This window comes from Pleurodeles waltl, chromosome 4_1 (genome assembly GCF_031143425.1).
Source record: "Pleurodeles waltl isolate 20211129_DDA chromosome 4_1, aPleWal1.hap1.20221129, whole genome shotgun sequence".
Taxonomy (NCBI): Eukaryota; Metazoa; Chordata; class Amphibia; order Caudata; family Salamandridae; genus Pleurodeles; species Pleurodeles waltl.
In genome coordinates, this window is record NC_090442.1 from 573188933 (window position 1) to 573206568 (window position 17636).

At 47.1% G+C, this 17636-nt stretch overlaps 1 protein-coding gene across 2 annotated transcripts in view; it reads left to right on the forward strand.

Annotated features, from left to right (window-relative positions):
- The window catches only part of DOCK4 (dedicator of cytokinesis 4), a 1300588-nt gene that overhangs the window by 958961 nt on the left and 323991 nt on the right, over positions 1-17636 (forward strand). For both annotated transcript variants that reach the window (XM_069228963.1, XM_069228964.1), the window contains exons 28-29: positions 14730-14805; positions 15773-15873. In XM_069228963.1, coding sequence (XP_069085064.1) covers positions 14730-14805; positions 15773-15873 — 177 coding nt within the window. The remainder of the gene's footprint in view (positions 1-14729; positions 14806-15772; positions 15874-17636) is intronic.

Sequence of the window (17636 nt, forward strand, 5' to 3'; positions counted from 1 at the left end):
GTCCCCTCCATATTCGGTCGCACCATTGAGACCTTCCCCGGCGCCAGGTCGATTGTCGATGCTCCCAATGTTGGTAGTGGCTGAAGCCGCCTTTGTCTTCGATGGGGCCTATTCACCCCAGGCCGGATTCTGACCCTTTTTCCTATGTGTACGAATATGGGGAGGGATTGGACGGGTCACTGGACCCTTATGAATACCAGGATGACACATCTTTGGACTGGGCACAGCAACTGGGTGATGCCAGTGCACTGGGCACTTCTCTGGACGCTGGCATGCTGTCTCTTCCTACCGTGGCTACGACGGAGAGAGCAACTTATGGTATGGTGGTCAGTAGGGCAGCTGAGTTCCTTGGCCTTGAGCTTCCTGTAGAGGTTAGGTCCAATCTCCTGATGGAGGTGCTTCAGCAAGGGGCTTCCACATCTGAGCCCCTTTTACCAATCAACAAAGCCCTCACAATGTCCTTTTGTGTACTTGGTGCAAACCTAACACAGTGGGTCCTGTGAATAGGACTATTGTGCTCTGTCATCGGCCAGCTCCGAACGACCCTAAATTCCTGACTCAACACCACATGCCTGAGGGTCTTGTCATCCAGGCTTCCTCTTCTTCAGGCGCATTCCCTTCCGCATCCCCGGATAGGGAATCAAACAGGCTGGAACAATTTTGGAAGAAGTTGTTTTCTTCCTCCGGTCTCGCGCTGTGGTCTGTGATCACCACTTGCCTTTTGGGCCCCTATACCTACTCTCTGTGGGATACGGTTAAACAAGTCCTGCCGCAGATACAGGAGGACCTCCGTGCTATAGTCTCCCAAGCTGTCAATGATGGGAGAGATGCAGCAAAGTTCACAATCTGTTGTGGGCTGGACACGACCGACTCTCTGGGCAGATCCGTTGCTAAGAAAGTGGCCTTGCGACGCCACACCTGGTTGCATACTTCTGGTTTTTCTGGGGATGTCCAACAGTCACTCATGGACATGCCCTCTGATGGCTCTTGTCTCTTTGGAGACAAAGCGGACTCGGCCTTGGAGAGATTCAAGGATTCTGGGGCTACGGCTCGGTCCCTTGGTCTTTCCTCTGCCCCTCGCCCTCCACAGTCTGCTTTTTGCCCCTTTCCTGGCCACGGAAGGGGCTCCCTGTCGCGTCCCCTGCCCAGCCACTGGGCCACCCATGCTGTCCAGCCACTGCATGGCCGGGGACGCGGAATCCCACTTGGGCGTGGGACAGGGAACCAGAGGTCTGTTCAGTCCACCTCTGCCCCTGCTGCAGCCTCTAAACCCTCCTAGTGCGTCCCCTCACTCCCATCCAGTTGGCGGCAGGATTCACCATCACCTGCCCCACTGGGAATCCATCACTATGGACAGGTGGGTTTTGCAGATCGTTGGAAAGGGCTACTCCCTCCCTTTCAAATCTGCTCCACCAGCCATGCCTCCATCACTCAGTCAACTCCCAGAGGATCATTTGGCACTTCTCCGCCAGGAAGTCGCAGCTCTCTTGGCCAAGGGAGCTATAGAGAAGGTCCCTGTGCCTGAAGTAGGTCGTGGTTGTTATTCCCGCTACTTTCTGGTGCCGAAAAAGGACAAGGACTTGTGTCCTATCCTAGATCTTTGGGGCCTAAACTACTTCCTCAAGAAGGAGAAATTCAAAATGCCCACCCTGGCTCAGGTTCTGTCTGCCTTAGACCCAGGAGACTGGATGGTAGCGTTGGACTTGCAGGGCACTTATTTCCACATCCCCATCGACAGACGTTACCTACGATTTGTGGTAGGTCACAAGCACTATCAGTTTACTGTGCTCCCCTTTGGCCTTACCAGTGCCATTCGGGTGTTCACAAAAGTGATGGCGGTGGTTGCAGCTCGTCTGCGCAGGTTAGGGGTGTCAGTCTTCCCCTACCTTGACAACTGGCTGTTGAAGGTGGACTCGCCCCAGGAAGTCGTCTCCCACCTTCAGACTACGGCGAACGTCCTGCACATGCTGGGGTTCACTATAAACGTGCCAAAGTCACACCTGACTCCCTCTCAGAAGCTCCCTTTCATCTGACCTGTTCTGGACACTGCAGTTTCTGGCTTATCCTCCCGAAATGTGAGTCCAAGATATTGAGGCTATGATTCCGGTCTTTCAGCCTCTGTCTTGGGTTTCGGTGACACTTACTCTGAGGCTTCTGGGCCTCATTGCCTCCTGCATCCTGCGCAAGTGACACATACCGGATGGCATATGCGGGCTCTTCAGTGGGACTTGAAGTTCCAGTGGGAGCAGCATCAGAGGAATCTCTCTGACAGGGTCTAGATCTCAGATCTATCTCTAGTTACAGATGCGTCACTTCTGGGTTGGGGCAGCCACATGGGAGAGGCAGAGATCAGAGGCCTCTGGTCTTCGGTGGAGACTGGGCTCCATATCAATCTTCTGGAGCTCCGGGCGATCAGGCTTGTGTTGAAAGCATTTCTTCCTTCTCTCAAAGGGAAAGTAGTGCTGGTGTTCACGGACAATACTACCATCATGTGGTACTGCAACAAACAAGGCGGAGTAGGGTCCTGGACCCTTCGTCAAGAGGCCCTATGTCTCTGGACATGGCTGGAACATCAGGGCATTACATTGGTGGTTCAACATCTGGCGGGTTCTCTCAACGCCAGAGCGGTCGAACTCAGCCATCGATGCACAGCCGATCACGAATGGCGTCTCCATCCGGAGGTGGCGCAAGGTCTCTTTCAGCAGTGGGGAGAGCCTTGGTTAGATCTGTTCGCCTCTGCAGAGAAAGCGCAATGTCATCTGTTTTGCGCATTGAAGTTTCCAAGGCAGCACTTGCTCAGAGACGCTTTTCATCTCGAGTGGAACTCCGGCCTCCTTTACACCTTTCTGCCTATACCACTTCTGCCCAGAGTTCTCAAGAAGATCAAGAACTACCGGGCCCAAGTCATCTTGGTGGCTCCGGACTGGGCACGGAGTGTCTGGTATCCAGAGCTATTGAGTATGGCCATCGATCCTACACTCAGACTGCCTCTTCGGACAGATCTTCTGTAACAGCACCAGGGGGCGGCTCTCCATCCGAACCTGTCCAATCTCCGCCTTCATGGGTGGAGATTGAGCGGCAACAGTTGGCGACTTTTGATCTTCCACCCGAAGTCAGTGATTTTATCTTGGCAGCCAGGCATCCCTCCACCAAAACTGTATACGCCTGTCGTTGGCAACAATTTGTAGCATGGTGCACCAACAAATCTGTTGATCCCCTCTCTATCCGAGGTTCTTCTGTTCATTCTTTCTTTAGCCCTGCAGGGCTCTGCTTTGGGCACCCTTAAAGGGTATTTAACTGCCATTTCGGCCTTTCTTAGGTTACCTGATCAGCCCTCACTCTTTAAATCTCTTATTGTGAGTAGATTCCTAAAAAGTCTCACCCATTTATTTCCTCCCACTCCATCTATCATGCCTCAGTGGGACCTCAACCGTGTCCTTACTTATTTAATGTGTATTCCCTTTGAGCCGATGCACAATTGTCCGTTACTGCTCCTCACCTTCAAAACTGTCTTTCTTGTTGCCATCACCTCTGCTTGCAGGGTGAGTGAGCTTAAGGCCCTTTCGTCCAAGCCTCCATACGTGTCTGTGCACAATGACAAAGAGGTGTTGCGCACTAAGGCTTCCTTCCTTCCAAAGGTGGTTACGCCCTTTCATGTAGGCCATCACCCTGCCTACTTTCTACACCCCCCCACATCCTTCCCATGAGGAGGAGAGACTCTACCGTCTGGACCCAAAAAGAGCGTTGGCGAACTATCTTAATCATACTAAAGATTTCCGGGTTGACGATCAACTCGGGTATGTGGGTGCGAAAAAAGGGAAGGCGGTGCAAAAATGTACCATCTCTCGATGGGTACTTCTTTGCATCAAGATGTGCTATGCTTTGGCCAAGAGGCAACCTCCTGAGGGCTTGTGTGCTCATTCCACCAGAGCAACTGCTGCTTTCACTGTGTTGGCATGCGGAGTTCCTGTCCTGGATATCTGCCAGGCAGCTACGTGGGCATCCCTGCACACGTTTGCTAAACACTACTTCCTGGACAGTTAGGTCCATCTGAACGGCTACTTTGGTCGTTCTGTCCTGCAGGGCTTCCTAGTATGATCTTGGTTCACAGCCCACCACCGAGGATGGCATTGCTTGGGTATCTATTCTAAGTTAAGGAATCTACAACTAGAAGTCTCCATCAGATGTACAAGTTACTTACCTTCGGCAACGAAATATCTGGGAGAGACATATTCTAGTTGCAGATTCCTTACCGACCCACCCATCCTCTCTGCTTGTGAACTGATTTCTAGGGACAGGGATTCCCCCTTCAGGTCCTTAGCTCTGGCACACCAATCTCAGTGTTCTTAGTGGCTATGCACTTTGGTGTGAAAGTCATTAAAAGAAACTGACGTCACTGCGCTGAGGCGTCGTCTCTGTACTACTCCCGACATCATCACGGTGACTACGACGCCAACGACACCCATGGAGTCGACTGATGCCACCTACCGATGCGCAAGGGTATTGCTTGAAGAAAAATCTCCGTATCCAGTCTGATGCCTGGGGGAAATTCTAAGGTAAGGAATCTGCAACTAGAATATGTCTCTACCAAATATTTTGTTACCCAAGGTAAGTAACTTGTACAATATGGTTAAGTTCCAGAGGGGGGAACAGGAGATATGAATTTTGATTTCTAGTAAACATAGTGCCAAAAGTGCCAGCGGTGGTCAACCTGCCACGGTAGTCCAGGGCATAGGTGTGATTTGTAACTGAACACAGTGGAGCTCCGGTTGAAAGCAGAAACCAGGATTGACCTGGTCAGATGTTTTACCTTGGGAATTAGTCTTGAAAAGGGAAGTCCAAAATCAAAAGGCAGCAGGCTGTAGCTGAGGAGGGCTCCACAAGGTTAAATACTTTATCTGCGTTGTACCAGTGAATCAAATTTGCTGCTGTGGAAAAGCTCAGAGTGGGAGAAACCTAAATTTTCCTCAGGTCCAGTATTTTTTTTTAAAGAGGGTGAGGTGGATGCCATATTTATGCCTGGCATAAGCCAGTGGGTGAATCCTGGCTCCTCCTTAACCAATGGAGTTAAAGTTCCCATGGGTTATGCTACCCACTTCTAGAGAATGTCCTGTATACCCTACTGCAAACACTCCTACTGTTTCCCCTCTCTGCCTAAATACAATATAATGAAATTTGTGCAGAGCCTTTGTCGCCACTCCTGCATTGTGGTCAGGGAAATTAGCAACCCCTCCTATGTGGTCTCTTCAAACCACTTCTGGGGGCAGCTTCTTCCCCACTGGGATTGGAGCCTGGCTGACTGGGGAAAGAAACAAGGGGCCTGTATAGGTGTGATCTAACATCTGCCTATGACAAGGGAGGTCCTTTTCAAGTTAATCGAGTTCCTGGGCAATGACCAAATGATCATCCTGCCAGAGGAACAGAACCACCACACCTTAACTTCTAGCGCTTTGCAAATAGACAGTGTGTGAGTGGCAAAAATGTGCCCAGCAGTACAACCAAATTACAAAGTTGTATTTTTTATTGTTAACTTTCATTTATATTGCCATTTTATGTTTTCATTTTTCACTTTGCGCATGTCTTTTTTTAATTTTTTTTTGCTTGTGGGGGCTGTTCTCAAAAGATGACAATTATCTTGTTCTATATATTGCAAAGCAACTTTGTTTCTTTATGTGTCATTTCTGAAATTATGATTTAACTCCCAACCCACCCCACTCCAATCCATGCCAATCCACCACACATAATCCCAAATCAGTCCATTCAACTCAGTCCAATCCACCTCACACTATCCAGTCCACCCCAGACCAATTCACTCAACCCTACTACAAGCAAACTCACTCCAATTCACCCCACTCCAATCCAGTTCACTCTCACCAGTTCAATCCACTCAAATCCATCACACTCCCTTCCATAAAACTCTCCCCCACTTCATTCTGTCCCACTCCAATCTGCCCCAATCCAATCCAAAAAAGTCTGCCCCACTCCAATCCCTCCCACTCAAATCCAAATCAATTTGCCCCACACCAATCCGCCTCACTCCAATTTAAAACAGTCTGCTCCACTCCAATCCAAAACATTCTGCCCCACTCCAATCCAAAACAATCTGCCCACTCCATGCTGCCCCTCTCCAATCCAAAACAATCTGAAACACTCCAGTCCAAAACAATCTGCCACACTCCAGTCTGCCCCACTCCAATCCAAAACAGTCTGCCCCACTACAGTCCAAAATAATATGCCCCACTCCAATCCTAAACAATCTGCCCCACTTCAATCCAGAACAGTCTGCCCCACTCCAGTCTGCCCAACTCTATTCCAAAACAGTCTGCTCCATTCCAATCCAAAACCGTCTGCCCCACTTTAATTCACCCCACTCCAATCTGCCCCACTCAATTCAAAACAATATGCCCCACTCCAATCCTAAACAATCTGCCCCACTCCAGTCTGCCCCACTCCAATCCAGAACAGTCCGCCTGACTCCAGTCCAGAATAATCTGCCCCACTCAATCCAAAATTATCTGCCTCACTCCAGTCTGCCCCACTCCAATCCAAAACAATCTACCCCACTCTATTTTGCCCCACCCCAATCCAAAAGTATCTGCCCCACTGCAATCTGACGCATTCTAATCCAAATCAGTCAACCACACTTCAATCTGCCGTACTCAAATTCAAAACAGCCTGCCAAACTCCAAGCTGCCCAACCACAATCCAAAGCAAGCTGCGGCACTCCAATCCAAAACAATCTGTCGCACTCCGGTCTCCCCACTCCAGTCCAAAACAACCTGCTCCACTTCAATCCAAAATAATCTGTCGCACTCCAATCCAATCCACCCCACTGCAATCCAGTCCTCCTCACCCCAATTCAATCCTCCCCACTCCATCCCAGTTCACCCCACTTCAATCGATCCTAATCCAATCAACCCCACTCCATCCCAGTTTACCCCACCCCAGTCCAATCCACCCCATTCCAATATAGCCCAATCTAGTCCTGTCCACCTCACTCCAATCCAATCCACCCAACTCAATCCAATCAACCACAGTACATCCCACTCCAATCCAATCCACCCCACTTCAGTACAAACCACCCCACTATGGTACGCTCCCCCCCCACTACTGTACAATCCTCCCCACTACAGTCCAACCCATCCTACTCCATCATAATCCATTCCAGTCCATCCCACTCCACTCCCATTCATCCTGCTCCAATCCAATCCAACCCATCTAACTCCCCCGTAAACCACCACACTCCAGTTCAATCCAGTCTACCTTAGTCCACCCTACTCCAGTCCAATTCACCCCTCTCCAAACCATCTTTATCCACCCCACTCCAATCCAGTCCATCCCACTCAAGTTCAGTCCATCCTACTCCAATCCAACCCACCCAACTCCAAACCAACCCACCCACTCCTGTCCAATCCAACACAATCCACCCACTCAAATCCATTCCATCCACTTCAACCCAATCCACCCCACCCCAATCCATCCCACTGCAATACAGTCCACCTTAATCCTCCCCACTCCAATCCAGTCCATTTTAGTCCACCCTACTTCAACTCAATCCACCCCACTCAAACCATCTTAATCCACCCCCTCGAATCCAATCCACCACACTCCAGTGCAATCCACCACACTCAAAATTAATGTAATCCACCCCTCACTCCAATCCACTACAATTCAGTCCACCCCATTCCACTCCAATCCACCCCACTTCAATCCAGTTCAACCCACTGCCGTCCAGTCCACCCCACCCCAATCCAATCCACCATAGTCCACCCCTCTCAAATCCAGTATAATCCAATCCACCCCACTCCATTCTAGTCCACACTAATCCAGTCCACCTGAGTGCAATCCACCCCGATGCATTCCACCCCACCCCAATCAATCCACAGCACACCAATCCAATCCACCCCACTCCAGTTCACCCCACCCCACTCCAATCTACCCCACTCTACCCCAGTCCAACTCACTCTACCCGAAACCAACTCACTCCACCCCACCCCAATCCTCCCCACCCCATCCCATTTCATTCCACCCCACTCCAATCTAATCCATCCAGCCGACTCCATTACAATCCACCCCACTCCAACCCTGTCTACCACACTCCATTCGAATCCACTCCAGTCCAGTCCACTGAATCCAGTCCACCCCACTCCAATTATATCTACCCACTCCAGTCTACTCCACCCCACTTCAATCCAGTTCAACCCACTGCCGTCCAGTCCACCCCACCCCAGTCCAATCCACCATAGTCCACCCCTCTCAAATCCAGTATAATCCAATCCACCCCACTCCATTCTAGTCCACACTAATCCAGTCCACCTGAGTGCAATCCACCCCGATGCATTCCACCCCACCCCAATCAATCCACAGCACACCAATCCAATCCACCCCACTCCAGTTCACCCCACCCCACTCCAATCTACCCCACTCTACCCCAATCCAACTCACTCTATCCAAAACCAACTCACTCCACCCCACCCCAATCCTCCCCACCCCATCCCATTTCATTCCACCCCACTCCAATCTAATCCATCCAGCCCACTCCATTACAATCCACCCCACTCCAACCCTGTCTACCACACTCCAGTCGAATCCACTCCAGTCCAGTCCACTGAATCCAGTCCACCCCACTCCAATTATATCTACCCACTCCAGTCTACTCCACCCCACTCCAGTCCATTGAATCCAGTCCACCTCACTCCAGTCCAATCCACCCTACACCAGGCCAGTCTAATCCACCCCACTGCAATCCAGTTCAATCCACCCCACACCAACTCACCACAGTCCAATCGCTCCAGTCGAATCTTCCATTCCAATTCAGTCTAATCCACCCCACTCCAACCCACTCCAATCAAATATCTCACTCATTATTATCCACTCCACTCCAGTCTAATCCAACCCACTCCAATCCACCCCACTGAACCACAATCCAATCCACCCCACTCTACTCCAATTGAATCCATTCCACTATTTAATTCTACTACAACCTACTGTACCCTATTCCACCCCACTCCACCCCATTCCAATAGACTTTGCTGTACTGCACCCTGTGACAATCTCTGCCACTGAACCACTGAGCTCTACTCCCCTCTACTCGTCTCTGCTTCTCTCTACTCCCCGACTCCAATCTATGACACTCTACTCCTACCACTCTACAACACTCTACTTCCGCACTTCACTCTACAGCACTTCATGTCACTAACTTTTAGTTTTGAAGAACAACAGCCGTCCTGGTGTACAACATGGCAAAAACACATTACCAAAGCCAATAGCTCTTGTGTAGGCAAGACCTATTGACTTTGACAGTGCCTGTTCATAACATGCTCTCTGCCTTACAAGCTGTAAGGTGACTGATTCATAGTTAAAAGGAGGGTTTAGATCAGTCAAAAGGGGGTACTTTGAGATGCAAAACTGCAGTTTAAAGTCTGCTTTAGTCGGGTTAGAATGGTAGTCTATAAGCTATATCTGCACTGCCAGTGTAGTGGGAGGCACAATAGGTGCTGTAGCCCACTAGTGGCATTTAACTTACAGACCCTGCCCATACCTTGTACTATGTACTGGGGACTTATAGGTAAGTTAAGTATGCCAATTATTGTTATGCCAGTTGAGCCATGTTTAAAGGGGAAGTACACACACTTTACTATTGTTTAGCAGGGGTAAAATGCTCAGACCTCTACAGCCAGCAAAGGGTGTTAATTTCCTACAGATGTGAGTAAGGGGTTCCAGCTAAAATCAGAATGCAGAAGTTAAGTCTGAAGATCATTAGGGCATGAACTCTGTTTTCAGTTGATCCTCCAGTATGAGGTCGCTGTTTTTTTTGAGGGAATGGAGGTAAAATATAGAATTGTTCACATTGATGATGTAAGATAAAAATGTCAGCAAGTGAACCATGGCAAACCAGAGAGATTTTACAGTGTCTTTAATGTGTTACCATACATTTTTTCTAATCTGGATTTGATGACTATATTGCAAGCCTCTCTAAAAGCTGTATACTGACAATGATGCAACCCTGATTTCTATTCAACATCCTGATAACATAGTGGCAATGTAAGGAAACATTTGGGTCACCATGGACTGCTTTATGGCTTATAATGCCCTTGTTAGAGCTGCTCACTGGATCTGGGGAGAAAATTGAACCAACTCTTCACTTCCAATGTGTTACAACTCCTACTGACTCACCGAGGGGCTTGAAATGGTGCTGCAACTCTGTTGGTTACTGACAGACATCACTAAATTAACTTATGAAACCTGAAACTTGGCAGGGAATTATCTGAATCTAAATGGGTCGAGATGCTGGAATACACTAACAGTGCCCAGGAGCCCCATGGTTAAATGTATCCAGTTTAGTCCATAACTATGATATATAACAGCACTGGAGATGTCTTCACATACTGTAGAGCCCCAGGAGTAGACCTTTATTAGATGATATGCAAATGTTCCCTGATCAGTGTTTATTGGAGTTGGCTGGTATCCTTGATGTTAGAGGTGTGGCAGGCAGGTGCCTGAAATTTGGTCCTGAATCCTGTTTACTGGGTCTCATACCCAGATTTAAAAAGTATAGTTCCACAAACAAATTTACAGTCCCTGCCTGCAAGGCAGCCAAAAGGAGGATAGCAATGGCGTGGAAAGTCTCACCTGCACCTCCCATGACTCTGTGCCAAAAGACCTACAAAGATAGCTGGTTTTAGAAAATGAAACATTCTCTGTATTATAGTGTGGGAAAGTGGATTATTCGTTTTATCTTCTGACTTAGTCTCTGAATTGGGAGGCCAACATTCTCAGCTGGGAAGGGCAGCAGTCTGTGGCGGGATGGGCTCTAAGAGGCCAGATAGTTCTCAGATACAGTCCTGGTGAAGTCGTTGACTTTTGGCAGGAAAGCTCGGATCAGGAGAAATTCAAACTCCCACCCAAGGAAGGTCTCTTGCCAGCAACATATTTTTGCCACCTTCATCAGGTAAAGATTTCTACCTTTGTACTTTGTGGCTGTTTTGAAGCTTGGATCCCTCCAGTGGAGCAAATCTGAAAGCTGACCTGGCTCCTGGAGAGTGGATAGTCTGTCTGATGACCCGTTCAAACAGATTTTCTGCTGCGGTAAAGCTCAGAGAGGGAGCAACTGGAATATTTGGCCCTGCAGCAATCCTTTTTCATCTGATTGACTTGGCTGGTTTGTCCATTTCCTCCAGAGGTCTTTGGAGCCAGAATGATTCTAAGTATCAGGTTTCTCAGGCTGTTAAAAGAAATGCACATTGACACAGCCACTGGTCCAAGGGCCTCAGGAATGGCACTTGGGGTGAGGGGGGGTCAAGATTCACTCCAAACGAAGTCACTAGTAAGGACTAAGGCCGGCCAGCTTGGTTGTTCTGGACAGAGAGGCTTCTAACAGATTTTAATGTCCAGGCAGCTTGAACAGGAGGTCAGCCAACTGACCCTTGGAGTCCATTTGTTTGTACTATGTACACCTGAGAGCAGGTCCAGCATTTCAGATCTGCTCACAGGTCTCAACAGCATGTTCAGTCCTTCTGTCTTCCACAGGTCCAGTAGTTTTCTGAAGACTGTGCCCATGGGTGCCACATTTACATCTGGGACTTGCCTGTGGGTGGGAGTGACTCCTGCCCCCTCCCTAACCAATAGAGGAAAAATTCCCTGGTGTAATCTCACCCAATTTTAGAGCGGTTTCTGTGTGCCCTACTGCAAACAATCCTACAGTGTCCTCTCTGCCAAAATCCAACACAGCAGAATTGTTCTTCCCCTATATAGAGCTCCTTTGTCCACCCTAGAAGTGTGGTCAGGGAAGTGAATAACCCCTCCTCTGTCATCATTCAAAACTGGTTCTAGAACTCCTCTGCCACTGGGATTGATGCCTGGCTGACCAGAGGGACAAAGAAGAGGGCAGGCCCAGGTGCCTGAAAAGGTACTCCCTTTGAAGTTAATTAAGTTCCGGGGCTCTGCCCAGATGGTTATCCTGTCAGTGGAACTGAACACTTCTCCACACCTAAGGCATTTGTCCCAGATCTGTGAGCAAGTTCACACCGCATCAAGCTGTTCAGCTCCTAGGTGACAGTTGGAAGCTCATGCAGTTAGACTTCTAGAAGGCTCTGTGCAGGAGCATTGTGATACTGGAAGGCTGCAGTGACATGCTAGAGGGAAGCCTGCAGATCTTCTGCTCGGCCCTTCACTCAGAATGCAGTTATTACTCCCCCCTCATTAGAGATCACACTGTGCACCAGCAGCAATCATGGACGCAAGAGTCTGGCCGGCTGCTAACTGCTGGTTGCCTCTCAAAAGAAGCCATGGTGCTCTTGCGCACATCGAGTTGACATACCATAGGAGAAATTATTCAGGTTCAATTCCACAGGAGCTTGTGCAGTTTTTCGCCTCATGTGAGGCTGTGGGTTTGGGTGAGGGCCCTGTAAATGCTGCCATCACAACAAAGCCACAGCCAAATTTCCCATAGGAGCGGTAGAGCCAGTAATGAGGCCTGGGACAATGTGCATTTTGTGGTGCTTCCACACACAGGCCGGGCAGCCTTCTGCCATGAGCCTCCAATACCTGCCTTCTACCCCTTGTTTGCCCAGTACCACAGTCCGACTGAAGTCATGCAACTATTCCCCGTTTACCTACAATTTCCAAGTACACAGAGAACCATTTCCCCAGTGGGAATGTGTTCACATTCAGTAATGTATTTCTAGAGGGACTTGTCAGATAAGTTGCATATGTTGACAGCAGTTTTCCTACTAAACATAAACAAAACCATTGTCCTGAGAGAGTTAATGTGCCCATTAGCTATTTTGGATCCCACAAATGAAGAACATAAACATAAGCTCAGAAGTTTGTGTGGGGAACGGGTGCGGTAACTATAGAGGGCCAAGAGTAAAGGGTGCATTATAAAGTGAATCATGCCTATACCCAAGGCACTTTATGTGACTGTATAGGCTCCTGGGTGTCTCTGTATACGTTTAGGTACGTTTATGTATTATTTTACTCATGGGTTGTGTACTCACTGTACAAAGTTCCAGCAGAAGAAACAGCGTGAACATATCACTGTTCAATGTTGTTGTATGGGAGGCAGTGCAATCTAGAGGCTAAATTGCTGACTCTGGGACTTGGATGTCGGATCCCGGTTTTGTCTGCACTAGACGCATGATCCTGGGTAAACCACCAGTGTTGTTTTTAACTCATGTAGACGTGCGTTTGTTCAATGTATCGACATTTGTTTCTTTCACTGATCTAATCTGACATTCCATAACCTGCGACCCAGTACACAGCCTTTACCTAATACTATAAGTACTAAAACGAGTATCTCTATCTATTTAATACTTCGCTCCGTGCAAGCTAATAATGAGGCACAACGTTTTTTTCAAAAGAATTCCTCTATTTGACCTTTTTTTTTTTTTTTTTAATGTCCCTTGTTGGGACTGGAGATATTTCTGCCTCGTGTAATTTCTGCGTATGCATCTCGCTGTAATAATTTTGAATAAGGCTCTCTTATGATTCTGAACGAATTTCTCTCAAACTCGTTCCTGGCAATAATCACGTTTAAAAGTTGAGATAACTGGAAAACAAGAGAGCGTGCTTTGAAGGTGAGTCATAGATCCCTCTGGAAAGCAACTCCCTCTCTAAACGTGAGCTGCGCGGTCTTTTCACTGCACGTGCCCAAAAGAGTTAACACGAGATAATACGCGTTCTTGCAACGCACTGATCCCGTATGACTGTTTCTGGCATATGTCTGAAGTCCTTCCTTTTGCAGGTCAAGTGTATGAAGGAAGATAGAGCTAGGTAGTGTTTAGTGGTAACTTATGGAAACTGAGCCTTGTGCCTTACTTCTCCCAGTTCCCCGGTTGGTGTTTGTGCAGCTGCTGGGACCTCATGTGATCACCGGTGTGAGGGAACGGTGCGCGCGGTGTGAGTGTCGAATGCGTCTGTGATGAGTGTAGGGTAAGCGCTCTCTTGTGAGGGTAGCGTGAGCATTGTTTGTTGTTTGAGTGTACGGTACAGAGCCTAGGATGAGGACTCTGCTGTGTGTACACAGCACGGCGAGTGGCGCACCTGTGTGTGTAGTGAGCACAGTGCGAGTGTAGACTAAGCGTTGTACCTCTGAGAGTATAGGGTAAGTGGCATGCATTTTATGAGTGCCAGTAAGCGCCGTGTCTGGCTTTAATGTGCTGACATGCGAAACACCGGTAGGCAAAAATGTCTTATGCGTGCTTTTGTTTGCATATCTTAGCATAGGAAAGCCAGGCCTTTGGCTTTGCCAATGTTTGTTAGGTCTGGCGTTATCCAAGACCTTTTGAGGTCGCTTAAATTGTATGCATAATACACTTACTTACGGTGTTTTCAAGCAGCCCCCTTCATTCATTGGTCTGTTATGGTGTCATCCACAAGGAGCACATCCCTGCATAAAGTAGAAGTCATTTAGGACTAAAACTCCCGCAATAATGTACGTTGTTAAAGCACGGCTTCCTTGGTGACGTTGTCTCTCGCAGTTATCGTATCCATAGTGTTGGTGGTGAAAGGAGGGCCCTAAACCTCGTGACGTTTCCTACTAGCTTTTTCTGACTGGGTGGTTACATTTTTAACTATCATTTTTTTTCGCTATCTCTCCTTGAGCTTAACAATGAATGTATTTATACTTCGAAGGGCGTCATATTTGTTTTTTTGTACATGGTGAAGTAGTGCAGAATTTGTAAGAAGGGTTCGCTTTAACAAAGCCTAAAATCTTTCTTGTTATCTAGTGTCATCATTACAACGGTCTTATATCTATCAGATGCGCTCCGGAAAAACTTCTTGAATGACAGCTTTGATTATAAGGTATGTGTTTTGATAGTATTTGTTTTGCTAACTTTAATCGTTGAATTGTTATGGTAAAAGCAATTTTATTGCCATTTTTTAAATGCTACTCATTAGAGCCAAATCTTTAGCCCGCGTGGACAATCGAGCAAAGTCTCATTAGGATACACACGAATGGGTTCATCATTTACAGCTACTGCGTTAGGGGAGGGGGCTTCAAACTGGGGGGGGGGGGGGGGGGGACGACGAACCCCCTTAAGGGGCGCCTCAAGTGATCCCCGGCGCTGGCCAAAAGAAGCATGCTAATAACAGAGCTTTGCTTTAAGATGGACAAATGAGCAGCAGGAAACCACTCTGTAATGGGCCACCACTAGCATGTTTTATTTAATTTATATCCAAGCTGGGAGTGTGTGTCAAAAGGGGATGGTCTCCAAATACTATTCAAAGCCCACACTCACACGTCTAATAATCACACTGTGGATACTTTCACGTTAGTAACGCCTGCCTGACCAGAATAGGATGTTTGGCATTAACGTAACTGCAATGTTTACACAAGTGTAGACATATTCAAACATTGGCGGGGCAGCATAAAAAAGTTTGAAGACCACTGCGTTAGGGACACCTCGCATTTGACGGAAGGAGGCAGTTCTGCTGTTAGTCCATCCCCAATATTAGAAATGGAAACAGCATTGAGTCCTTCCTGCGCGCTTGAACCTGAGTGTACTTGACTGAACTGGTAGCCTCCACATAACTCACGCAGCGCTAAATTGCGGTCTCACCGGTAAAATGTTACCTTCTTAGTTTATTTCTGCACATGCAAAACATTGGGTGATTCCCAAACATGTTCTATTTAAACGTGTGTAAATTACGGAGGTTGCAAATTATGTGTATAATTGTCTTCTGTTTACTAAAATTTCTGCAAAAATAGCATACTACTTTATTTTGCAAAGAAGACGACCTAGGGCTAACGAACTGGCTTGTTTTCCAGATATGGGATTCCTATTTTTACCTTGCTGTCATATTTATCAACCAGTCATGTTTGCAGCTGGAGACATTTACACCGACAAAAAAGAAAAAGGTTTTGGAAAAGTAAGTGTCAACATAGGCTAAGTTAACACTATATCACAATAGCAAACAATTATTCAGTGTATACGATGTTACTGAAAATTATGATTTTGGAAGTTGTGTTTTGTTTTTATATGTAGTCGGCAGATCAGAGACAGGAATTCTCTTTTTCCCTAAGATATTCATTATTCCAACTTGCATAAAAACAAGTAAACTTCATTAAGATTTTGCTGTGCCTCTCAACGCCAGTGATTTAGCAATATTATAAGTCTGAGTTTTTTCGGAGTTTGCCTTCTCATCACAGATCAGGAAATTGTCTAGTTTGTCTGTTTACCCGTGGACTAAAACCCCGAATAGGGATCACTCAGGTGATCCTAGCTTGTCAAACATGCATTAGAGTTTAATGTAGATTAGTGTTTAGCATCCATTTGTATTATTACCTGTTATGCTCTTATTGGCACCACCAACTGTTTAGTAGTCTGGATTAATTTCAGAACATTTACCAAGAGTTTTTGAGGCAAACTAAGAATGTTCATACTGTGCTTCTATAAGATTGTTCAACAGCACCAGAAGATTTTGTGATGCAAAAGAGGCATTATTTAGTATTACAATCCCAGAACGTTTCTAAATCCAACATGAATCCCGAATTTGCTGAGATTCAAGGAATCCACAAACCCAATTCTAAATTTAATTATCAAATCGAGCATGTAACGAACTGAGAACTCCTAATGTATGTACAATTGGCCACCTTGAATTTTAGGATGTTTGGAGGACCTTCAAATACCAGAACCTCTCATCCTCCAGTAACACTATATCTTGCACAGCGTATCAAACCACTGTGTTTGGGGCAATACGTTTTCCAGTTTTCACATACATTTACTAATACGTGTTGTTGAACTATATGGTACCTGCTACGGTATAGTTACACTCTTTGGATACTTACAAATAATGACGTTTACATAGTGGAGAGCTACAAAGTTCTACTGCCATTTTGCTACTGAGTGTCAAAGGACAGAGCTGTTACCCATTTGTTAAGACCTCAGTCAGACCTTTTCTCCAAGATAATTTTATTGATTTGGTTATTATTATAAATACACTTACAACCAGTATATGCAGCCTATCAGTACTGCCCATGCACATCCGTATAGTATGCAATCTGAGAGTACATGTGATAAAGGGTGGGGAGGGCCCCCCAACATTAGGATGGACACAGTAAGGTGATAGGAGTAACAGTACAATAAAATAGTGGTGGGGTGGTAGTTGATGGAGAGTCCATAGGTGAGACAGGAAAAGAGTATAAATCCAACACAAAGTAAAACATAGACATGGAAATGATCAAGTGTATCATTTTCAAAGACCCCTCCCCACTTTCCCCCAGGGAGCATGCCTCTCTAGACTCCTCAAGGATGCAAGATAGACACAGACATGATAAGAAGCTTGCGAGCGTAGGAGATGGTAGTCTGGGTGTGCTGAAATACTCTAGCCAAAGAATACTTGAGTGTGGTTAATAATAGCTCACCTGACAAGTCTTATAGTTTTCTTGAGCAGTGTGGAGTCAGCTGGAGCCATTTGACATGCAAAGGAACATCCATACTTCCCACCCTAGGGGCTCCCCATCATGTCCCTCTCCACCACACCGCCCATACCATTTGTGAGGCCAGTTAAGATCGTTCGTGGTCTGGGACTGCCAATCCACTTTCTTCAGCAGGAAGCTCAAGCTTGGCCATTGAGATCCTGTGCCTCTTAGTGCCCCAAAATAATGTTAGTGGCAGTCCATCTATTTCACG